The sequence below is a fragment of the Bombus pascuorum genome, chromosome 8 (assembly GCF_905332965.1).
Source record: "Bombus pascuorum chromosome 8, iyBomPasc1.1, whole genome shotgun sequence".
Taxonomy (NCBI): domain Eukaryota; kingdom Metazoa; phylum Arthropoda; class Insecta; order Hymenoptera; family Apidae; genus Bombus; species Bombus pascuorum.
Window position 1 is genome coordinate 996,513 of NC_083495.1, and position 25,287 is coordinate 1,021,799.

The window sequence follows — 25,287 nt, forward strand, 5'->3', positions numbered from 1 at the left end:
ATATTTCCATAATTAACTGAATTAAAATTACCTCTTGAGTATATATCGCAGTCTAGTGAATGTTGCGTTGTTTTAATTACATAGTAGTATGTGTTTATATACTTATGTAGTTCTTGACATTACGGTGTTCAGTGCAACTGTACTTGATTTGACGTCTGAATCGCGGATAGAAAATATCCCCTCTGACTAGATACATTAGAACAAAGGAATTGAGAATCGACTTTGGCTTTAACGTGATTTCATTTCGATTCGTATATAGATAAGTAATGCTTATCTCTAAGTATTCTGATTTTAACATTTTTTTATATCACATTGAAGTTGTTAATTTGATCTTTTGATTATATGCTTAACTTGAGATAATAAGTAATATCATTTTTTTTAATCAGTGAGTTGAACGGTAGTCAATTTTTCAGCGGTATTTCTTTCAAATAAAACGATACACGTGAACAAACTGCACAAATATGCATTAAAAGATAGCAATTTTGCAGATGTTTTCAAGGGAATCTGAAATTATTATCAAGCATGAAATTCTTTTATCGTGCACATGTTCTTATCTTATAATTGTAAAATAACAACTACTGTTTTGTAAAAAGGACCGATTAGGTATTATATTTCTACATTTTCAATATTCATTTTATAAATATAATATACTATTTTATTGTGAACTTTATGTTGTTGCTATATATACAAGATATGTATTGCACTGAAATGAATGAATAGCTGTAATCATAAAGATATAAAGATAGAGTTATATGTTATCGCATAAGACGGCATAAGTGGATGTAATATAGGCATAGAAAGAGAACGCTGCACGGAGGCCTTTTCTGTCTTTGTCCGTCAATCAGGTATGATATTGATGCCGCTCGTTAATCTGTGTAACATTTGCATATTTACTGTACGAATGTATATGCATTATTAGCACAAGGAGACAAAGGGCCTCTATGTAGCGTTCTCTTTCTATTCTTATATGTACCGCTTTCTCAGCTCGGTCACGCATTTTATCTTTATATGTATCGTCATGGGTTGCAACAGTGGCAGTGGTAAAGAACTTTTGTGGTAGAGGTCGCGATTAAACACTTACTCAGGTAAGTAGAATGTTGCGGTTACGATCTTTCAACGTCTGTCATACAAAGTTCATATCCATCAAGAATATTTTACAACGAGTTATTTGAATCATTACGAAATGTTTTACAATTTCTGGCCACCGAAGGTATATCCGAGCCAACGACGAAATATTCCGTTTATTAATTGTGATCAAAATAACGCTAGAGAAAGACAGTTATTCTCGTAAGCAGTAGCTTATAGATACATACATGATTGCACGAGTGAACAAAGATAATAAAATAGAGGAAGAAAGAAAGTGAATTTGTGGACAGTAGAAGGAATGCGACGAAATCAGCCATTATTCGTTCAGGCTGCTGATTTATACAAAAATACATCTAAAATGTTTGAGCCGACAGAACAGGGAAAGGTAAGAAACACTTGTGAGTTCCTGTTGTCTGTTTAATCGAAACACTCTGTTACTATCATAAATGACGTAAACATTCAAGTCACATGCAATAGTTATGGTACGTCAACAAGAGTGAGCAAAACTCTATGCAGAAGCATAATTCGTTAAATATGATTCGTTTCCATACCTAGGCCAATTATAGTTGGTTGTCATTATATATTTTCATAAAATTCGTATACTTTGTGTAATGATGACCTGTGAGTGAGGTTATGTCCTTGCTATCATACGCATCATACGTAGCATCATACGTATCATAGCATAGTACGTTATGCTCGTTTTATTTATTTTCTATACGTTTTAATTATTTTCGTTTAGTATTAAATAATTTGATATATTTCATATTTGTATGTATTGCATAATCAATTTTTAATTAGGATTTATGCATTCATACGGGAGTTGTACTACGAAGTGCAAACACAAGGGAAGATGAGGTTCACAGTCTAGGAACATTAAATATCGTTGAATATGTAAGTAGACTTGATTTAGACTATGATTTATTACTTTAAACAATATAGAATACTTTTCTGTAAAATTGCAGAGTTTTGGCAAATGTATAGAATGGAAACCCATAGAAGACTCCGTAGTATCAGAGAATCAAGATCAAGATCCAGAATGGTCTTTGGTAGATACTCATATCAGACGTACGCGTACTTCATCGGAAGGACCAGATTCTTTTGGACGTACAAGGACTGTTAGAATTTTGTTCTCAGATTTAAATTCTTTTCGTGTGAATCATGGAGGGCAGCAGCTTATATTTATGCAAAAGGATGGTACTACCTATGTTGCCTTCTTCCAGCTATCTAATGCTGAAAGTTTTGTAAATTCTCTAAAAGGATTTATTAAATTTGTAAAGTCTCGTACAAACAGAAATTTGTACATTGTAGTGGATGAGGTCCAATCAGTACTAAGTAAATCATTTGCTGAATTGGACTTATTTCAAGAGAACACTTCAGATTATGTTTGGAAATTTGTAAAAAATTTACATAACCGTCCATATGAAACAACATTGGAAGCATTTAGTAAACTGGCAGATATCTGCTGTAAGTACACAAATGAATTGTAGGATAGAAGAAATATTATTTCCGCAATTTCTACTATTTTTAAATAATTTTGTATAACTTTTAAATTACAGTATACAAAGACCCTGCTAAACGTCCAGTCGAAGAAGCAGTTGCAGATATATTAAATAATTCTTTTACACTTGATGTTCCTCCTCTACCAGTAGGTTCTGGGGAGGAATATGAAATGATTGGGGAACATGAATTGGGTGTAGTATTACCCCCAAGACCACCTTGTTCAAGAGGTATGGCGGAAATAGTGTTGTATCAAATTATATCATCAAAAGTATATAAATATACGTGATTATATTAGGTACTCCACTGTCACAAGAGCAGTGGAACAAATATAAGGATCCGGAAGAAAGAATTTTAAATCCTCAAGAAGTGAAAGAAATTATTTTTCATGGGGTTTGTATATATGTAGTTTAAATATATATATTAATCGTTTTTCATAAATGGTTTTTATAAAAAAGAAGAAACATATAGAAAGGAAGAAGTACAACATAGAATTTTATTTGGAACATCACTGATTATTTACACATGTGTATAAAAAACAAATTAAACAGATTATGAAATTTTATAGGGTATTGTACCATCATTACGTTTCGAAGTGTGGAAATTTTTATTAAATTATTATCCATGGAATTCTACGCATATTGAAAGATTAGAACTGAAAAAAAAGAAGACTGATGAATACTTCATGATGAAGTTACAATGGAAGTCGATGACACCTGCACAAGAGAACAATTTCTCTGATTACCGAGATCGAAAGAGTTTGATAGGTAACGTCATAAAGTATTTAAATAGTAATTTACGTAAGTATATAAGTTATAATATTTGAAAATATATAAATTTTAGAAAAGGATGTGAATAGAACAGATAGAACGCATCCGTACTACTCGGGTGATAACAATCCTCATTTAGCACAATTATATGATATTCTTATGACCTATGTAATGTACAATTTTGATTTGGGATACGTTCAAGGTATGAGCGATCTTCTGAGTCCTATTTTATGTTTAATGGAAAGTGAGGTTGATGCGTTTTGGTGCTTTGTTGGTTTTATGAACAAAGTGGTATGTTTATTATAGTAAATTCTGAATTGTAAACATTTATAGAAAATTTTAATCAATCATGATTATTATACACAAAACAGAGTACCAATTTTGAAATAGACCAAGCTGGGATGAAGGCCCAATTGTGCCAATTATATACTCTTCTGAGTACTACAGATCCACAATTAGCACATTACTTGAACAAGCATGATTCAGGAAATATGTTCTTTTGCTTTCGTTGGCTTTTGGTACTATTTAAAAGAGAATTCAACGCTGTTGATATAATGAGATTGTGGGAAGTATTATGGACTGATTTACCATGTAAGAATTTCCATCTCCTTTTATGCGCAGCTATTTTGGATACAGAAAGAAATGTGCTTATGGAAAATCGTTATGGACTTACAGAAATATTGAAGGTAAATTCCAAATTATGCAATTATGAAATATTTATTCTTTAATTAACACATAGTACACATTGCAGCATATAAATGATCTTTCACACCATATTGAATTGCCTTGGACATTATCTAAAGCGGAGGGTATTTATTATCAATTAATGTCAGCTGCGGACCAGTTGCCTGACAATGTTCGCGTAATAATTGGACTTGAACCTATGAATAAAACGTCACCAATAAGTGAAATAGAAAATGGTGAAGCTTCTGGTCATAATGTCGTAATTGATGGAAATGATGGAGCTGATAGTAATCCAAGGAGAGGTAGCACAGAAAGCGGGAATATTAATTTTGAAGATAATGAAATTTCGTTCGAACGCGGATTAAATTTATCGTACATGTGAGAACAGGATCGTTCGTTCATCATTATCTGAAGAATGTTGTGCATCAATGTGTTGTTCATTACACAGTCAATTTTGTATCATTTATTACTTTTAAGGAACAACATTTGTAATCACACTCTTCAAGATGAACGTATATGCATTGTTTGTTAAAACAGTGCAGCGATGCCTTTACGGCACCCAACGAACTCTATCTTGCGCAAATGATTTCGTATTTTCTTTATGAAACGAATCATTTCGACCGAAATGTGATACTACAATCCACATTTTGATCATTAAAGTTAGAATTCTGCACATGTCAAATATGACCTCGAATTTACAAAGTTATACTGAAAATAATTGTTAGTAGTGTTGAGTTTTGAGATATTTATAAAATTCACTGTGAGTACGTAAATATTATTTATCTATTAAGTAGGAGGTAGTTTCGTACAGCGACATATTCTGTATCGTACTAATGCTTTTGATGCATATGAATTTGGAACAGAGAACAGAAAGGATTTACAGTGTATTTTGACTTTAATCAGTGTTAGTGCTTGTACCATCTTCATTTAAGTTTAAACGTCTTTCTTAAACCTGTATAAAGGCTTACAACTGTACTGTACATTTCTAATAAAAGTCACCTGTTTCATCTTCGATATTCATAATTTCCTTTATTCGTAATTTTAGAAATATGAAATCAACTTTTGAAATCTAGAATGGATTGCAAATATGTTTACAATTCTTATAAGAATTATTACCTAGTTGAAAATATTAAATTTGAAAAAATTAAAAACGCATTATCACGATCAATTGAGATTGTAATATAATACTTGTCAATAATTCACTCATTGACGCTCATTATTGTAATATATATGTATTAGCTTATATTAAATACTTGGAGAACGAAAAACTTATATATTATTTGCCAATTATGATGCTATATATAAGTAATATAAATATTATAAAGTAATACAAAATAAATAAAAGATCTAATTTTGTGTTTACGAGGTTGATGTCTTGTCAGTCATAGCCATAATTTCTGTGGTTTTATATAAGTGCGATGATAATGATACTGTTACAAATATAATTTCTTTTTTCATCGAACGAAACGGTTATAAGATATGGAATTTGTTGGTATAAAACGTGGAAGAAGTCGGAAAAAAACGAGAAATTTGAAAAAGCAACGTAGTCAACAAATAAAGATTGAGGTTAAGTTTGCGAAACGTCGCGGATTGATTTCGGATCGTAATAATATTTTCGTTACTAAAGAAAAATTAATTGTCAATACGATGCAAGCTAATTCTTTTTGGGAAAATTACACAGCTGCTCAAGAATGGCAAGAAAGGTTGGTCGATTTATTTATATTAACTATACAAGTTTACAAAGTTTATCAAAATTTTATCGAATTTATTCAATAATAAAAATACTTGATATACGATATTAATTTTAGGCATAGCATAACTTGGTGGAGAACACGGTGTATTGCGTTGGAATATGAGAACCAAATATTAAAAGATAAATTAAAATCTTTGGTATGTCAAAGCAATCAACAGCATACATCACACAAACGGAAAAAGAGTGGATATAAGTATCAGAATGGAGAAGAAAAATGTGAAAAAACCAGATTTAACGAAGAAGCAGAAAATTTGGAATTTCATATAGATGAAGAAATGATGAGTTTTTTAGAGCAAAGTATGAGACATAAATTTGAATTGAAAAGATTAAGAGAATCTGAAACATGTATTAAAAAAAGAAAAGAAGAAGAAGAAACTATCCAAGGAGGAGCCACATGGATGCATGCAAGAAATAGTAACGCAAAATTATTATATGGTGAAGCTAGCCCTACGATATTAGCAATGGAAACTGCTCTTCAAACTACGGTTGATAGACACAGAGACAAAGCAAAACCTCAGTATTGGCCAATTATTCCTTTAAAACCATAAACACTAGGATTACCTACATACGTTAAAAGATATATTTTGTAAAAAATTAAATACAATGAAAATTTTTCTATTATTCCTGTTTTCTAATGTACCAGTTATCCAAGGATGTATTTTCCTTTGTACACCATATCAACGGAAGATGACGCTGTCTACCCTTTCTTGGTCAAAGCGTGTATGACAGTCTGGTCTATCTACTTATCAGCTTACTTACCTCTTTTACGCACGCACATGTGCAGACGTTCCGACACGCGTATTCTATCACCGGACCAGGTGATGTTTTTTGTATTTAAAAATATTAGTTGTGTTTTATTTTAATGTTTTATTTTCTTAAAATAGTAAAAATTATTTGAAAGTCCGTAGCATCGTAAGGAAAGTTGTTTGGTTTCGTAGAAAATTTATATCGGTTAAGAATAACGTTAAAATCTACCAACTCTTAGCTATATATAATATAATATATATAATATATATGTAATATATATAATATAATAATATATATCCATATACGCGACAAACGTATATACGTACGTTAAAATATCATTCGCATCGGAACGTTTCCATATATATAGTAAATACATAGGAAGGGAATCAGATTATGTTAGAAGATGTTACATATCTAAAAGTCTGAAATTAGATTTAAATTAAAAAGATGGTTTAACAATCACTGTATAATAAATGAAAAAAGACAAATTTTGCTTTTACAGAGTAATTACTAAGATTCATTCTATAGCACATGATAAATGGATTTTTTAGTTTTTGCGAATTTCTTTTGATAAGAAATGGCAACGTAACAGATATATTCAGAGAAACGGATGAGAACCGTTCATGCCCTGTTTGCGTATCGAAGATAGATTAGAAAAAAACATACAAAAGAGTTTAGTCAGTCTGTCAATATGTTATCTTACGGTCGATTCGCTGACACGGTCCATGGATTTCTGGAACCAGTTCGAAAGGTTCCAACATCGATATTTCGGTCCAAAGAAAGCCCCTAATTATCGAGATAACGCGTGTTGCGGTGTCGATACAGGTTACGTGTCGTATATCTATTTTTTCTGTACTCCCACGGTTTTTTTGAACGATTTGTTACCTTTTTCAAAGTTGAAGATATTTGGAACTCAGCAGTTAAAACTCATTTTAAATAAATATATCGAGTCATTTACTATCTTGTTCCACTTGCCGTGCACGAAACGGGTCAAGGAAACGCTTTTTCAATTTTTATCCGATCAATTTTTTCAAAGATTCAAGTTATCTGGTAGACCAGTACAAATGTTTTTCTCAATTTGTATCAAACCGGTCGTTCCTTTGCAAAATAAACGCACAGTACACATAAAAGATTTCATATTCTTCAATAACTTTCATTCAGATCCTTATCGATGAACTTTCACTATGTAATCGCATGTTGCTCTTTATCGCCATAGTCTTGATTTTCTCACGATGCTTTTCTCTATCTGCTATAACTGACATTTCAATACGAATATATTTATATTTTATATTTCCATGTCCACGCGTTAATTACTAACGGACCAAGTTTTCTGCCGTAGGTTCGGAATAAGGTGAATCACATGATGGAAGAACAAACGTTCAGCGTATCTAACGTATCTATTTCGAACTTCTGCTAGTTTTTTCTTTTCTTTTTGATACAATTTCGTATGTTGACTTTTGATCGCACTCCAGATTCGTTCTGTCGAGCATTTGCGAGCTCATTGTAACGTTTTAGAGTCTACCTTTCGTGTAACGCGTCAAGATAGCGGAAGCGGAGGGAAGAAAGAATGGTAGAAGGGGTTTACTTTTTATCGGGTTCGTGTCATTAGTAGCCGCAACGAGTACTATAAGTTAGTATTAAGAACTCAGAAGTCCAAGAGATGTTTGAAAGACGGTCGACGACGATGACGAAGATGCGGTTGTGGATGAGTATGACGACGAGAGCGAGGACGAGGACGAGGACGAGGACGAGGACGAGAACGAGGACGAGGACGAGGACGAGGACGAAGATACCGAAGTACCTACCACCGTTCGCCTTATTAGGCCTCATCCTCTTTCCCTTCGTTCTTTCTACCCCTCTCGGTTCCCCTCCTCTTGCTTTTAAAATCATGGCTGCACGTAACCGTCTACTGATTATATGGATTCGGCGATGATTTCTGATGATGCCCCCGACCCCCGAAATGGTAAAATAATACAGTGTCGTCTCCTAGCCTGGACCCTTTCAGGTCTCGTGGGCCGGTTCGTTAGCGGGGCCTTGGCGCGAGGCACCCTGTCATTATGCGGCTGGTCTCCATCACCCCCACCAGTTCCCAATTTTCAGTGCCCCTCTACTACGCCTCGACGAAATCTCTTACCTTGGTTTCTTCCCTTTCCTTCGTCTTCCCAGTCATCCTTTTTTTCCACCCTATTATTCTACATTAGTATAGCTTGCTGCAGTTAAGTGGAATAAGAAAGTTGGAACGAAGGTGCCCACGGTACAACTGGTCGTCATCACCTTACACATAGGAATTAAGAAACCCAGAAGAAGAAATCGAACGAGGAGAGACTAGAAAACGAAGATGTACTGTCACAAAATTGTCAATCTAGTTCTCTAGCATTTGCATTTTGAAATTACATTTTTTACGAAATTCGAGCGCGAAACTTTAGAACCATTCACGACTACTGGCGGACATTCGAAACTGGTAACTCGATCGCGCTCAGTCCGGCTGGATGGACCATCGTTGCACCTTACCTCGCGAGAAACATAGTTACTTCTCCTTTGTCTACTTTTTCTTCTTTTTCTCTTGCTTTTCCATCTTCTTTTTACGTATCTTCGTTTTTCTCCTGCGCTAGTCCATCTTTTCGGTCAACGAGAATGATACCTTTCTTTATCACGTCGTCACGAGGAAAGGGGTTGTGCGTTCGTTCGTGTTCGAAGCGACGAAGGAAAAGGTAGTAGGCGGATGAGGTACCATATATCGGAAGCTAACAGCTATTGAAATCATCGGGTTCTTTCAGTAAAATTCGTGGACTTTTATCTTCCAAAGATTCGTCCTTGGAAGCAAGTTAGGGTGTAGGTGGCCCTCGCGACCGGCAATCATTTCGCTTAATGACGAGAGCTTTGTCGGTCCTTTCCTCTCTTCGGCCTCGGATTATCGCGGTGTGCTTCTTTCTCGTATCCGCAGATCTCTTTGGTTCTTTCCACTTCTTCTCTATCTCCTTCTTCTTTCTCCCTTTATTTCCGAACTCTGTAATTTTCCCTTAACGGCCATGCCACTGTGCCACCATGCCGCGCCGAAATTGGCGTACAGCGGAAAGATTTCGTAGAAATCCCTGACGTTCTTTAATGGGAAGGCGTCTGAACGGTGACAATAGCACTTCTGTTGTACAGTTTCTTTTCCTTCTTTTTCTCTTCCAGGACGAAGAAGAAAAAATATCGATCCAACTGAAGAGAGATAGAACAAGAAGAAGAAGAAGAAGAAGAAGGAGAAGAAGAAGAAAGGAAGAATCGCGCAGTCAAGGAGAATTAGGAGGACAATCATGGAGAAAATGAAAAAACGCAGAAAAAATGTTAACAATAAAGAAAACGGAGAAGAGTAAGAAGAAAAGGACGAAAAAAAAGAAAGAACGAGAAGCGAAAGGAAACAAAAAGGAGGAATAGTATGTCGTCGATAACGATGATTTCGGGTAAACTCGAATCAACGCAAAATGCATATGTTGAGAAAACGTGTGTTTACGAATATGCGTATATGGCTCGGAGAAGAAAATCGATCGAGCGAGAAATTCGGTTTAACGTCCCATGTAAGAATCAAAATTTGGCAACGGGATAGCAAAGCGCGTAATCGTCGTTCGCATTAAACGCGTTACGCGTTTGTGGTTGGATCTGTATCCTGCATCCAGCACCTGCGAAAGATCGGGCCGTGTGGCCGATGGCTGTGCAAACAATACGGACGATGATGCACCATCTCGCGCGCATTGTCCGTAGCGAGTAGTAGTAGGCGGCGGATTTATCTGCCTACTCGTCGTAGAGTCAGGTAGAGGAGCCAAGCAAGGGTCCTCGACCCTGGAGACGCGTCGCGCGAGCCGACGGAACCGATGGATCTTCCTTTCGTTTCAGCTTGATTTCGCACGGGAACGTTGACATTTCCGTTGGTCGCGTAGAATCTCGAACTCGAGTCGCACTCTCGCATCGTCCAGTTTCCTTCTAAACTGGGAGACAACAAGTAACCGAGATTCCGACGAATTCGATGCGCAATGCGTACGGGCTGCTGCTCTTCACGATCGTATCGTATTTACCGGCAGAGACGAGCGCAACACGCATGAAATATCGGAGCTGCGAGTAGCTGCGCGCTAATCTGAATTCTTGGCGCATATGAAATTCCAACGCGTGTCCATATGAAGAGTTTGTTAATTTGCGCGTTCTTTTTTTAGGAAGAGGAGGGAGGTGGAAGTCGAGCTTTTAGATTGTTAGTCGCACCAGTCGTGTCACGAGTCGTCGATGATGTATGGAATTATTAACGTGAGCATATATCGCTGGTAATTTACCTGCGTGACAGGAGGAAACCGTCGGTGATCTATCCACGAAACGTTACAAAATGTTTATATTATCGAAATCGCGCGTTTATTCCAAAAAGCAGACTTCGAGACGTTACGCGGCGACGTCGCAAACTATCTCATGTATCATGTAACCAACATAGATATCTTACCATTCCAGCGGACGCGTTAACAGATCGTCAAAATTAATCCTTCCCGTTAAGATGCAAACGTTATGTTCTTAACGCGGGCTATACCGTGCAATCGGTGCAACGTAATCGTGTTTATCAGACACGATGATTTTTACAACGGGTATACGAATTCGGGAGGAACGAAAGCATGCATGTTTGGCTCGTTAGAGAGCGTCGCATAGATAGCAAGTACGTACGTTATTCGATCGAAGGAAGCGTTAGTTTGTCTGTCGAATTTCAATGATTCCAGTAGAAAAAACGGCAGATTCTACTCAGCATGCAAACTATCCAGAATCTCTCGCGTCACGGCACGAAATTCCAGGACCTTCAGCACAGACGTAGAAGAGGCTCGTAGGACTGAGCGCGGAATGAGCGCGAATGGTAAGTCGGTTCTTCGCATACCGGGCGTTCAGGTATAGGTTGGAAGGTGCTGTGCGAGCTAAACGAAGAGGGAAACAAGAAATCTGTGAGGTGAGAGAAAGAGGTGGAAGTACCGGCGGAGGGGAACAGGCCCGAGATGTAGAAAGAGTAAGAGGAGGAACGGGGGGAAGAGAGAGAAAGAGGGAAAGGCCCGAGCAAGCGGGCATGCGAGCTAACAGGCAGGCAAACAGGCAGGCAGGCAGGCAGGAAGGCAGGCAAGCAGGCAGGCAGGAAGGCAGGCAGGAAGATAGGCAGGAAGACAGGCAGGAAGGCAGGCAGGAAGACAGGCAGGAAGACAGGCAGGAAGGCAGGCAGGAAGACAGGCAGGAAGGCAGGCAGGAAGATAGGCAGGAAGACAGGCAGGAAGGCAGGCAGGAAGGCGGGAAGACAGACAGGCAGGCAGGAAGACAGGCAGGCAGGCAGGCAGGCAAGCAAGCAAGTGAGCGAGCAAGCAAGCAAGCAAGCAAGCGAGCAAGCAAGCAAGCAAACAAGCGAGCAAGCAAGCAAGCAAGCAAGCAAGCAAGCAAGCAAGCAAGCGAGCAGAGTTTGGTATAGTCTAGCTGCTCGGTGCCGCGAAGCGAGCTGAATGCCGAGGCCCTGGCATATCGGAGCCCGCCGTACTACTGCTCCCCTCTCCAAGATGGCCGCCGTTTGGGTCCAGTCGAGTCCCCCTGACCGAGCCAGCCGAGACTAGCAAGTCAGGGGAAGGGTAGGCCTTGCAGGTGCCGCCATGTCAGTGCATGCCTAACCTCGAAGCCGCGCGGAACGGACGCTGGGCCCAAGAACGCAACACCTCGTGCTCCGTTTGCTTCTCGCCGCTGCTCTTTCCGTTTGAATGTAACTTACGCTCGAGACCACTTAAATTCGTCGCGAGTCCAGTGCATCGCGTTATATCGATCGCGTGTACGTGTGATTTCGGAGCGATTCGGATCGATTCGGATCGCGAACATATAAACAGGGAACCGAGAGAGGGGTGTATCGAAGCGAAAGGAGACTACCACGAGAGTGGTTCGGAGTAAACGTCCTACGATACGCGACGGGAAGGTCGTATCGAGCGTGTGTATTCGCAAGCTCGTCGTTTCAGCGCATCTTATAATCTCTTTTTCTCGTCGCGCGTGACGTCGCGTTTATGGTTCGTGATTCGTGATTCGTGATTCGCTGTCCTCGTATAGGTTATAGTGTGTCGGGCGTGTGACAGTTTTTGCGGAAGGACCGCGACTGGTGCTGTTTCGCCACGAATACACAGCAGTGGTGGAAGCAAGAAGTAGCAAGTTGGCGACGAAGAAGGAGGAGGCTCGGTTCGTTCGTTGGACCGACTCGTTCTACATGGTCGTTAACGTGCGTGCGCAACGACGTTCGACGATTTCTCAAATTCGAAAGACAGAAGTGGAGGAAGACGACGAGGAGGAAATCGGCGTATGGAATACACGTCGAGGAAGATGAGAAAACAAGGGGGAACAACGAGATTACTGCTGGCATAAAGATCAATCGACGTAGCAAATCGTGATCGTGAAGGGCCAATTTTTGGTGGAAATTCGACAGAAGCTCAACGTAGAGAGAGAGAGAGAGAGATAGAGAGAGAGAAAGAGAGAGAGGGAGAGGGAGTGAGAGAGATAGTAAGAGAGAGAGAGAGAGACATGAAGGGCGTTCCAGACGCGAAACGATCGCGCCGGGTTCGCGACCGGTCGTGTTGATCGTCGAGTTATCGGACGTGGATCTAACGCGAGGAATGTACGATATCTCGAGGCGAAGATATTCCAGCAAAGGTGAGGACAGCGCGGATACCACAGCCTGCTACAGAGAGAGGTAGAGAAAGGAAGAGAAGCGATAGGAAGGAGGAAAAAGGACGAAGAATAAAGGTGGAACGGGGTCGGATAAACTCGTATCTACCGAAGGAATTTCCACGAGGAGGTATCGCGCGAGTCGTTGCAAGCGGCATGTTTATAATCTAGCGCAGTCACCTTGGAAACGTTTGGCTTGGTTGGCAACGATCGGGCAGGTTGTATCGGCTCTGTGGGATATAGGCGCGAACGCACAGTCGAACGTAATTCCTAGGAGTGCAAGTGTTTACGAGAGAAACGACCAGAGTAAACGTGATTGTGGTTGGTGGTGGTGCTGCTAGTGGGTGATTAATGTGCCGGTTGATCGCGTACTCGGGCTTTCTTCCGCCGGTTTTTTAACATCCGACCGTACGAGACGCGTGCGGACTGTCGACAAGAAACAGAAAAAGAGAGAGATTTCTTGGCCGTATGAAGAACATTTGGAGGTATCGATCGGTGCCGCGTCCTCTCACGATCCATCATTTAGGAATGGAAAGATCGAGATAATAGCCAAGGACGGCGGAGGCGAAGGTGGAGGCGGCGGTGGTGGCGGTTGTGGAGGCCCCAGGATGCGGCACCTGCTACTACTGTTCCTCGTCCTGGGAGCGACTGTTCTCGCCCCGGGCACACGGTCCGAACTCGTAAGATACTTGGAGGTTTCGGAGAACGCTCGACCAGGTACCAGGGTGGGTTTCATCGATGCCGACAGTCCACCGTACTTGATCGTGTCGGTTTCCGGGTCCGCGGTCGATTCCGACTTGATAGTGGATCACGCGACGGGCGAGATAAGGACAAAAGTGCCGTTGGATCGCGAAACCAGACCATCCTACAGCTTGGTCGCTCTACCGCAAAACATTCAAGTGGTGGTGAAGGTCCTCGACGAGAACGACAATGCGCCGACCTTTCCCGTCGATCACGTGGACGTCGAGTTTCCGGAGAATTCGCCTCGCGACGCGAAACGCGCCCTGCCGCCTGCCAAGGATCCCGATCTCGGCCAATACTCGACGCAACGCTACGAGATCGTCTCCGGAAATCACGCAGATGCGTTCAGGCTGTCCCAGCATCGCGGTCGCGACGGCGTTCTTTACTTGGATCTGCAAAACTCTGGGTCGTTGGATCGCGAGGCTCGATCTCGGTATCATCTGGTGATAGAGGCGTTGGACGGTGGCGCTCCGCCGCTTCGCTCGAGGCTACACGTGAACGTGACGGTACAGGACGTAAACGACAATCCGCCGATTTTCAATCAGACGAGGTACGTCGCCAGCATTGCGGAGAATGCGACCGTCGGAACGCCGGTGCTCGCGGTGAACGCGACAGACAGCGACGCTGGTGACAACGGCCGCATAGAGTATTCGATTAATCGGCGACAATCGGATCGCGAGGAGATGTTTCGTATCGACGCAGAGACCGGCATGGTTTACGTGAACAAGGCGTTAGATTTCGAATCGAAGGAGCGGCACGAGCTAGTGATCGTTGCGCGCGATCGCGGCGCCCAGCCTCTCGAGGCGAGCGCGTTTCTCTCGGTTCGCGTAACCGACGTGAACGACAACCAACCTGCTATTACTGTGATCTTCTTGTCAGATGATGCGACACCGAAAATCAGCGAGAGCGCTCAGCCGGGTGAATTCGTCGCTAGGATATCGGTCAGCGATCCGGACTCGAGGACCGAATACTCGAACGCTACCGTCACGTTGACCGGCGGTGAGGGACATTTTGGCCTGGCTACCAGAGACAACATTATATACCTGGTGGTGGTCGAAAGGCCGCTCGACCGTGAGGAAAAGCCCGTTTACGATCTCTCTGTGGAAGCGACCGATGCGGGAACACCTCCGTTGCGAGCCGTTCGAACTTTTCGTCTTCTCGTCACGGACGTGAACGACAACGCTCCGAAATTCGGCCGGGAAAGGTACGAGGCCCATCTGTTGGAGGCCTCGGAACCGGGTACTCCGGTTTTGAAGGTAACGGCCACGGATCTCGACGAAGGTGCCAACTCCGCCATCAAGTATTCTCTTCTAAATTCCACGTGGTTCGTTATCGACGAAACGTCCGGTTTGATATCAACGCGGACTCACGTTGACTGCGAAGCCGACCCTGCGCCGATTTTAGTAGTGATCGCCACCGACTCGGGTCGTCCGCCGTTAAGTAGTAGCGCGACAGTGCGTGTTACCGTCCATGACCTCAACGACAACGAGCCCATCTTCGAGAAGCCGCTGTATAACGCGACCGTATCGGAGGATATGCCCGTTGGCTCCTGCTTTCTCAAGGTAAGAGAACCCTCTTTGTTCGTTCGTTTGCACGAATCGCATGGCGTTATGTAACCTTCGGCGATATCGTAAATACCGCCGTATATTTACTTAGGTAGTATGCACCGTTGATCTTTCGGCAGGATAATTGATCTGTCATCGCGTCGACACCGATCGACGACGAATTCCCGCGCGAAACATACCACGCGAATTGATAGCGTCGAATGGCGCAGCGTGTCTCCGATCGGTGAAAGCCACGCGATTCCCAATATGTTCGTGTGTTGTTTAATCGTTGCACAAGTCGACTGAACGTTTTGCGTAAAGTTGCTTCTCGGCGCGAAGCTGCCACTATGTTGCAAAAGGTTTGTGGTAAATGTGCGAACCGGCCGAAAGGGCAGCGCGCGGCACTGGTCGCGCCGCAAGCCACGTATTCACTTTACGCTGGGAAACTCGTAATTGGAATCGCGCCGCGCATGAAAGGTTTTCTCCGTCGCCTTCTAGCAATTAGCAGGGAACCGTGTATATCGGATAGAAAATATTCGATCGATCGATGTTCTTCGTTCGACGCTGGACGCTTGCGTGGGCGCTATCGTGATGGACGTCTCGCGGTTCCAAACTGTCGGACGATGCCACGGAACCGAAATAAACCCGCGTGAACGTTTATTGGCATGCGACGCGCGTCTTATTGTACGTTTGCCACTGTGAGCCACACAAAGAATATGCGTACCAGCACGACGAGGAAACGTGAGAAGATGAATGAGAAAAGGCTCGCATATTGTACGAATATCGAGAGGGAACTCGAAAAGTACGCGTTGCTCGACGATCCTAGTAGCGGCTAGTAGCGGCTAGTAGTGGCTGCTGGCAACGGCGAACGCTCGAAGAACACACGTGCCAGGGACGCGTTCCACTTGCGCAGGGAAACCTGTTGCGAGAGTTTTCTTTGTGGCAGCGGCGAGATGCTCTTCCCCGAAGCGGTGTTAGGCCAAGAACAAGTTGCTCTCGACACCGAGGTTGCTTTACGAGCAGAGCGTCTTCGCGATCGGTATACCTGCACGGTGTGCAATTGCCGATCTTCGAAGCTAGCGTAACACGCGCGCGCGCTCCAAACAACCGAGAAACGATCCCGTTCTAGACCCTCGATGCAGGTAAACTAGCTCGGGCTATCCAACATTCGCGAGGTGAGAGCTCGTCGCGCGTTTCTGAAATTTAAGACGAATCGACAACGTGCTTGGTCGCTCACGAGAGGTCGAGGGCGGCTACGAACGCGAGCGCACGCCTTATCTGTTGACCTTTTTAAAGGAATTTCGTCTTACATTTAGCGTAATTGCCGAAAGTAATACTATATGTATATCTTTGTTCGCCTAAGATAACGAAATTGTTACGCGCTTCTGCGATTTGTCTAACCAAGGATCGCCGCAGGTAATCAATCCATTCTTTCCGCTTGATCGAAATCGCTGAGCATTCGTATTTCCTATGTTCTACTGCAAATTTTACGTGTCAAATATCGAACGTGACGACTTTTTACGCGATAAACGCGGGCGATCGCGTTTGCAACGCTTCGAGATCCGCAAGACCGCGGCGAGATAATCGGTACCGGTGCCGCTGTTGGTGCTGCGACGAAGCGTCTGTCATTCATAAAGTTCATGATCCGTGTTGGCCGTGTGGATACGAGAAACACGAACGACAGAGAAACGGAGGAATAGGAGCGATAAAGAAGGGCAGGAAGCGAGAAGGGAAGAGAAAGGGATTAAAAAGAGGAGAAAAATCCTTCCCTCGATCTCCTCCCTTTCACAAACGGCCGTCCATCTGACTGAGCGAAACTAGTGCCTTCTTTTTTCTTCGATCGGATTGTCATCCGCATTCAAGGGAGAAGCGGTGAATGCTCATGCCGGTGCGCACCAAATGCCGAATGCCGATGGAAATTGAGAGGAATATACCCCTACGTTTTTCAATTGGGTGGTAGAGCGTGTGTACACTACTGTACAGTGTACACGGACGTATTCGGTAGGCGGCCGGATACACGTGCACGCATCGCGACCCGATCTTAACGTCTGCTCCAAACTTTCGTACGATATATATTTTATCGGTGTTTCGTTGCCTAGTTCAATGATGATTTATAATTGTTGCCCGCTCAACTGTAATTATTATAATTATAGATTTTTCGTCGGCCTCTCCCACCCGTCTTTCGAACCCGAACCGGCCGCTTCTTTTCGCTCCATCCCCTTTCGTACCAGCTCCACCCCTTTGGTTCTTCGCCTTCTTTTCTCTCGTTTGTTCCTTCTCGTAACCTCGCATGTTTCACCTTTCCTCTCTATCCCATGTTTGTCTTGTTTCTCTACTCGGTTCGAACAGCGAGGAGAGACCAGACATACATACATATATACATATGTACAGGCGTATGTACGTTCTCCCTATGTAGCTCGAAAACGGGTTTCGAAAGAACCCCACCGATGCCGCGAATCGAATCCATTCGCGTTTCCCACACGCAATTCACCCCTTTCCGTTCGTCTTCCCCAACGGAGAGGGGAACGATTCTCCTCTCTCCGCTTAAATTGTCTCGATACTATTAGCGCCCCGCTACGATTCCGAACTGTTGGATTCCACCGTATCGGTTCGGCGAGCTTGGCCCTTTCTCCGCTTGCGTTTGCACGCGCGTAAATAGGCGCTACGCTCGTACGAGAGACTGTGCGCGTTCGTGCGCAAAACTATTCGCATCCATCGGCCGAGTATCCGTCTTTCTATACTACGTGGCAGGTCACGGGTCCGATTCATCTTCCTGCAAGCCTTCCATTATCCGTCCTAACTGGCAACCGAGGATCATTAAACCGCGGATCCTTTTGTCCGACTTTGCGTCCAGTCTTTTTTTTCAAGGACGGACGAGAAGGGAAATACTGGCCAGCAGGATTATACCGTTGTACCGTGTTTCAACATTTTTCGTGGGCGAGAGAGAGCCACGCGACTCGGAGGATCGATGGGTGAACGGAAACGGCACGACTGGTCTGTAAAGGGGAAGTTAGGATAGGGCGATCGGGAAGATGGCCAAGTTGCATCGGCGGATGGATCGCGTTTCTAGAGGTAAAAGATGCGCGCACGACGACGGTGCATCGGTCGGCCGGTATACATCGTGTATCGCGGTACAAAGTGATGACCGTAATGACTCTAACCACCGTCTGACATCTGGCATTAGGCACTCGAGCTTTCGAGTGGCAACGCCCGCAGCAATTGTTGCCGTTTACGACTGCCGTGCACGCTCTCCTCTGTCTCCTTCTCTTCTTTTCACTTCTCTTCTCTTCTCTTTTCTTCGCCTCAGAATGTTTCGCGTTTGCGTCCGCGCCCGCGCACTCCATCGTCCGCGTCCGCCGGCTCTTCTCGCTCTTTCCTCGTCTCTCTGTCCGACGTCGTCGTCTTTCTTCTTGTTTCTCTGACCGCGCTCTGCTCGCTCGTCCGCTCTCGATCCTACGCGCTATAGACCGCATTCCCGAGTGCAACGACGAGGCAGAGATATATGTATATGCATTCGCGTGCACCGGTCGGTGCAGCCACCGCGCGCGGCTGCTCTCGCTCTCGCATCGCGCTACATTGCGATCGCGGTTCTATACTCCGAGCGCTTCTACTTCGCCGCGCTATGAACAACGACACGGTTCTTCTCTTTTGCTCCTTTTATTCCTCGTCGTTTAGGATTGTATCCAATCATAAGTGTGCTTCTTCCTTTTTCTCGCTCTTTTAATTGCCGTTTCACTGGGCGAAGCGACGCCGCGCCGCGCCGTGGACGCCATGCACGCGAACGTTTCCTCTTGCTCTGTACTATACAAATCTGGTGTCACGCGTACTCGCCACTAACAAATACGCCGGATATCTTTCCGCCGCCGTTCGCTCCTCGTCACGCATTTTCCTCGCTTTCGATTTTTCTCCCATCTCGCGACTCGTGAAATTGCGTAACTGGCGCGTAACCGTGCCACCAAGGTTTTCTCTGCATGCCATTCTTCGACTCCGTTTCGGGAATAATAGAGATCGGAGCCGTCGAGAAAATACTTTACCTCTCACCGAATGAAAACACGATGGTTACCTTCGCGGATCGCGTAGCTTCAGCACGTTAGAAAGTCGTCGGCGTGGTAACGATCGAGAATCTGCGCGGAGGACGAGATCGGGAATCGATCGGGAAGAAGAACGGGAATCGTGGGTTAATCGTGTGACAACGGGAAACGAGATCGCTGGGACATCGTACGAGGAATCGTAGTTATTTTCTCGTAGCTGCGAATGGAACGAGCTCGGAGAAACGAGCATGTTGGTTATCAAGTTTCTCGTATGTTCCTGGATTACTCAACGTTCTCTTCCTCTGTTAGTGGGTGGTGAGCTACGAGACGATCGCGCGCGACCGTTTGTCCTCGCGGTTTCCATCGAGCAAACAGATTCTCGCAGGAGCTGCCTTACGGTGTTTTGTAGCTTAACAAGAACGGCTACGAAGTGCAAGTCGCATACCGATGAATACGATGACGAATCCCCCATCGCGAGTCTGCATCGGCTTCTCCGTATGTACGTATGTATGTATGTATGTGTGTATGTATGTATGTATGTACTATGCGCGTGCCCTTTGATACTCTAGTTGCTCGTGTGTTTTTTTCGATCATAGGACATCGTACGTGGCTCAGAGGTAAAATCGTCGCCTTGTTCGTTTTCGGATTCCTCAAATGCGATCCTGTCAGCGTTGTTTACCTACGCGATTTATCGGATGCGACACCACTGTTTTTATCGTCGACGCATGGTGGGTATCGCGCATCGTGTAAGCGTCTCGCGACTTTTCATCGATTCGAGGATTTTCACCAAATTGACCTATTATCAAGTATAATATATCAAGCGCTTTCACGCGTTTCTCGAAGACTCTACAGGACGACGCGATAATACGGCGCGATACCTGTTGTAACGTTCAACCGGCTAAAGATGATTCAATAAGACGCTATCGCGTGGCGTTTTACAGTCGCGAGAAATGTTGCTTTCTCCGACGATGACTGGTTTTTCCCTCGGAACTATCGTGCTCGATGGAGGTGGTACGCGTTGGTTCGTGGCGCATAACTGCACACGCAGCTTTTGATTGTCGATTCAGAGAGCGATATCGGCGACGACGATTCTGTACCTTGGATTTCGTGCTGCATGCCAAAGCGTGTACGGCGAACATACAACTTTGCTGAGCGTAGAAGGAAAGGCTGATTGAACTTTACTCGGGGATCGTTATCGTAATTTTTTCTTTTAAAACTCCTCTGAATGTCTTCACGCGGAACCACGAACGTTGCATTGAACGAAATTTTTCCTTTTTTCCACGTGCAATTACGATTTGCCGACCGGTCGAATTTTCGTGATCCCCGCGTTCGAACGAGAAATCCGATCGATCGGTCGGCCTCGATCAGAAAGCCGCAGGCTGTCGGTCACGTTTCTTCCACGATTAACGAAACGATGGAGAAACGAGCACGAGACGAAAGGGAAGTCGAGTATAAGTGCGTATATACTTGTAGGTATATGCATCAAGGCGTCCGGAGAGAAAGCGAACGCTCGGTAGGCAGATCGGTGCCAACTATAAGCCAGGTAACCAAACGTGAAAAAGGGGTAGGAGGAGAGGGGGACGAGCGTGCGAGCCGCACTTTCCAATGCACTTGGTGCGACCGTTGCACCGGGAAAGTGCACACGCGCTCGACTCACTGTTCAGAGATGGAGACGGAGAGACAACTCGTTCACGCGACTGCCAGCAACATTGGAAAAGTGTGCGTATGCATGCTATACACGTTTCTTTCACGAGACGACAGTTTTCTCTGTGTGATAGAATCGTGCTAGCTTGTGTGCTATTCGATCGACGTTAACCTATAAAGCTAACGAATTATACGTGGAATGTCGTGACAGGGGTAAAAACGATGTCTAATTGATCTTGGTTTAATTTTACCATCGATGGGTGATAGAACGCGTAATTTTACTCGCAAGTATGTCTGTCCTAGATATTTTCTTCGTTGGATCGGCGTCTCGCGTTTAAAGTCGAATGCATCATAAAGGAAGAAGGTAGAAAAGCTGTCGCGGTTAGAAGGCACTAGGTTTCGTGGACAGAGTCGCAGGATACGAAGCATTAACGAGTCGAGACTCTAGATAAGCGGTCGCTTGGTAATTCTTCCGTGTTTGAAAAGGCTTGAGAAAATCCGTAGGAAAGCGAGAGCGTAGATTGGCGGCGGAGGAGGCGGTCGGTGAGATAGGCCGAGTGACGACCTCGATTGACCCGCCGATCCGTCACGGTTCTCCTGCTGAACGGGAGAGTGGCTCGCACAATTAGCCGGGCAAGGTGCAACATCGAAGGATCGTGCGTCACGTGGAAGGTAATGTCGGGCTAATGCAGCAGCAACTACGCGTTCGATAGGTGGTTGGTGGTTGGTTGGTTGGTTCGTTCGTTCTTTGGTCGATTCGTTGGTACGCTGGTTCGTTTGTTCGTTCGATGGTTCGCTTCTTGGAGCGTGTAGCTGCGCGAAATAATACGCACGAGACACGCGTGTTTCGCTAATGGATTCTCCTGGCCTGAGGCCGATTCGTTTTCGTCGCGTCATCCCTACGCGGAATTTGATTAATTACGACCGCACGACCGGCCCGGTAATTACTTTCCGATAGGATCCGCGCCTCTCTTCTCACTCTGCACCAATCATCTCTCTTGCCGCCTTCCTTGCCTCCTTCTTCTCCGACTTTTTTAATCATCGCTTCCCTTCCACGGAATTCGTCGTTACGCCGTTCCATCGATACGATCTTCGATAACTCGCCTTATCGATTCTTTCGAACGACGTCCGGATACAGAGCCGACGCGAGAAAGGTTTGCGTACGCGACGGACACGCCAAAACCCTGGGAAATTCTCTGAATGTAACCCAAGTATCCACTTATGCGCTAGATATTTCATACGAGCGACGCGACGATCGATTTTTGGCCATATCATGATCGAACTTCGACATCGTTCGTTCTTGTAGTCGCATCATTTTGTCCAAAGCGGACAAACGTCTCCGAGCGGTTTATTTTATTAGATTCCATAAGTTTAAGGAGCAGCTGACAAGTTAATTGTTTATTAATTCACATTCGCGTCCGGCATGAATGTGCCGTTGGTTATGCGAAAACAGGTCTGTATCGGTCTGCCGGCTACCGGGTGAATACGCATGAAACTTTTTATTTTCTCGCCAGACGTTGGTGTCGAGTCGCGAATTCTTCGCTTTATCAGAGTACGCGTAATGGCTTATGAATTTACTTTCACGCTGGATAATTATAGCGTAACGTGTCTACTACGTTTCCTGGAATCGTTTGTACTATGTATCTACTTCGAGATCGAGTCTCTGTTACTTGTAATATATGATCGATTTGCGAGCCTTTCCCTTCCGTGCGCGAGTATCTTCCCATTCGCGTTTACTACACCACGCGATTTGCCTCCTTTCTTGCGTAAAATAGCTAGCAGCAATTCGACGTTGTTCAAAATCGCGTCGTTCGTGACCACTCTTCCGCGTACATACTTGGAATAGTCGTAAGAAAAATAGTCACAAATATAACTACACTATAAATGGTATCCACTTTAAGCAGCTTTAAGGACCTAGACATTATCTTTACATCTGATTTGACATTTATGGCACATTATAAGAGTATTAATCTCCCGTAGTTATAAATCTTTCGATCTTATTTATAGAGTTTCCAAATATTTTTGCCACATTAATACTCTTAGGATCTATACTATACTCTAGACTCTATACTGTCAACTAGTCAGGCCAATTTTAAAATATATTGTCTCATTTGGTCTCGCTGTTGTTGTTGTTTTTCACACGTAACTGACATAGAAAAAATTCCAGCATAAATTCTTTAGTAGCGGCCAGATACAATGGTAGACCTATGCCGTTATTCTTTCATAATCATGGCAAAATTCTCAATAACTTGAATTATAGGCTCATAGCAAAAAGAGAGTAATATTTGAATTCGAAAATTTGAATGAGTAAAATAGTCAAGTAATATTATTCCCCGTTCTAATATCATTCGGCAGTTCTCTCTTAATGTCCCTCTAGAATATCTTGGAAATAATAATTTATAAAAATAATTTAAGAATACTAATCAACATCGTACAACTTAATTTAATTGTTTTAATCGTATGATAGATGATATCAACTCGTTTCGTGCAAAGATAGATCTATTTGGGCTAACTTTAGTCTGCCTAAAACACTCGTTGAAACGTATACTTTAATTTATTTTTATTCTCATATCTCATACATATATGTGTTAATACCTTTCCCTACTTGATTATCTTATATGCCAAAAGGCTTGTTTTATTTCCCGTTTGAATAATATAAAATGATATAAAATATTCGTTGTTCATTCTCACGCGTTGAATCGTACGCGGTGTAGGTACATGCAACGTGGCCATTCACTTGGATTCGAGCAGATTCGATTAAAGCAGCGGGGAGCGAAGCGTCGTATTAGCGGACAACGGTATATAGGCGCATGTATTAACGGATTTCGTCGATCATACCCGCGGTAGATGTAAGAAGTTTTCCAGCCGATGAAAAGGGTAATCCACGAACTCGGCATAGCTAATTTATAAGCGCCTAAGGCGTTCTGATTATGTCATTAGTGGCCCGATAGAACAACCAGAATACCGTGACCACTTTGAACGTTTCAAATCGCTGGGTAGGCGAACCAAGTGCAAACGAGGACAACGCGCAGCTCCGGAGGTACACTTTTAATTAGAACGATTACCAATCAACGAGACATCGTGCGAGCATTCGCAGTCTCGATTCAAGCCTGACGATACACCGATCGTCCTGGATCGGCTAACTAGTGTAGAAACATCGGGAGCCGGTTTTTTTTCGTTTCTCGGCAAATTTATACTCGCTCGATAACGAATAACCGGTGAATTATCGATCACGTAACGCGCGTCCCAGTCGTATTTATGTGTACATATGTATGCGTATGTTGTAATTGGTTTGCTGTAATAAATTTAACAGTCAGATAAATTTCCGAGCGAGGAGAACGAAGAGCAGCAGGCTTAATGTTAGTCGAGCCAGTCGTCGCCGATTTCTGTTGCTCGCGAATCAATCACCAGGATGCGTCTTGGTTCGAGTCGCGATATTCCGTGCCGCTGTTCGAACGTTGTCTCGAAAAGACGAAAACCGAGGGAGTTTGGTCCGGCGAGCTCATTGGAGAGAGGGTGCGAGAAAGGACGCGTGAAATTTTGTCGGAGGCGTTGATAATCGGTAGGACAAAGTTGTTCTTCGTCTCGGTAGACAAAAACGAGCAACTAATCGGCGATGAAACGAATGCCAGGGGCGAGGTCGACTTTTAATTAAGTGGACGTTCAATCAACGGCCGCCTATATACCGTTGACCGCTTACTCTTAGCGAACCGATGCATTTCCGCGTTCCCCGGCCACTGCAGGCATTGGAGGTTTCCGCTCCGGAGAAAGAGAGATATCGTCGAAAAGTTATCATGGAGGTCAGTCCACTCGATCGCGTTCATCCTTAGGTGCACTCGATCGAACGAGTTCCTGCCCTGTCCGTTCGTCTGTCTGATTTCATTCCGCTTACTCGTTTTCCTTTCTCTTCTTATCGACCGGCGATCTGCCACGAAAGCTGGTAATGTCGAACAAGGTAACGATCGATTAGCCACCTGCTTCTAATTAATTCGGTAAAATCGAAGTGCCGCGTCGCGTAGCGGAGTGGTCGCGTTATTACGTTGCATCATCCTTGGATCTTTCTCTCTCTCTCTTTCTTTCTCTCTCTGTCTTTTGCTCTCTGCAAT

At 43.8% G+C, this 25,287-nt stretch overlaps 3 protein-coding genes across 6 annotated transcripts in view; all 3 read left to right on the forward strand.

Annotated features, from left to right (window-relative positions):
- The first annotated feature begins 968 nt into the window (after nt 1-968).
- Nucleotides 969-5,049, forward strand: LOC132910089 (TBC1 domain family member 15-like). 4 transcript variants are annotated; one of them, XM_060965530.1, is made up of 9 exons: nt 969-1,471; nt 1,885-1,977; nt 2,049-2,550; nt 2,643-2,813; nt 2,882-2,976; nt 3,152-3,350; nt 3,427-3,644; nt 3,725-4,039; nt 4,093-5,049. In XM_060965530.1, the coding sequence occupies exons 1-9, from the start codon at nt 1,385-1,387 to the stop codon at nt 4,417-4,419; spliced, it is 2,007 nt and encodes a 668-aa protein (XP_060821513.1). In that variant the 5' UTR covers nt 969-1,384; the 3' UTR covers nt 4,420-5,049. The 4 variants fall into 4 exon arrangements, with proteins under 4 accessions (XP_060821513.1, XP_060821516.1, XP_060821514.1 ...); XM_060965533.1 differs by having other exon boundaries at nt 1,038-1,471; nt 2,068-2,550; XM_060965531.1 differs by having other exon boundaries at nt 1,040-1,471; nt 4,105-5,049.
- Nucleotides 5,050-5,365: 316 nt separating this feature from the next.
- Nucleotides 5,366-6,411, forward strand: LOC132910090 (gem-associated protein 8-like). The gene is made up of 2 exons (XM_060965534.1): nt 5,366-5,740; nt 5,846-6,411. The coding sequence occupies exons 1-2, from the start codon at nt 5,517-5,519 to the stop codon at nt 6,336-6,338; spliced, it is 717 nt and encodes a 238-aa protein (XP_060821517.1). The 5' UTR covers nt 5,366-5,516; the 3' UTR covers nt 6,339-6,411.
- Nucleotides 6,412-11,872: 5,461 nt separating this feature from the next.
- The window catches only part of LOC132910172 (protein dachsous), a 214,198-nt gene continuing 200,783 nt past the window's right edge, over nt 11,873-25,287 (forward strand). The window contains exon 1 of the mRNA XM_060965691.1: nt 11,873-15,524. Coding sequence (XP_060821674.1) covers nt 13,830-15,524 — 1,695 coding nt within the window. The 5' untranslated portion in view covers nt 11,873-13,829. The remainder of the gene's footprint in view (nt 15,525-25,287) is intronic.

Excerpts from the sequence above, each read along its gene's own strand:
- LOC132910089 (XM_060965530.1), top strand. The coding sequence starts at position 1,385 with ATGCGACGAAATCAGCCATTATTCGTTCAGGCTGCTGATTTATACAAA. Across the intron at positions 1,978-2,048 it reads CATTAAATATCGTTGAATAT|AGTTTTGGCAAATGTATAGA; the intron begins GTAAGTAGACTT and ends GTAAAATTGCAG. Across the intron at positions 3,645-3,724 it reads TTGGTTTTATGAACAAAGTG|AGTACCAATTTTGAAATAGA; the intron begins GTATGTTTATTA and ends TACACAAAACAG.
- LOC132910090 (XM_060965534.1), top strand. The coding sequence starts at position 5,517 with ATGGAATTTGTTGGTATAAAACGTGGAAGAAGTCGGAAAAAAACGAGA. Across the intron at positions 5,741-5,845 it reads GCTCAAGAATGGCAAGAAAG|GCATAGCATAACTTGGTGGA; the intron begins GTTGGTCGATTT and ends TATTAATTTTAG.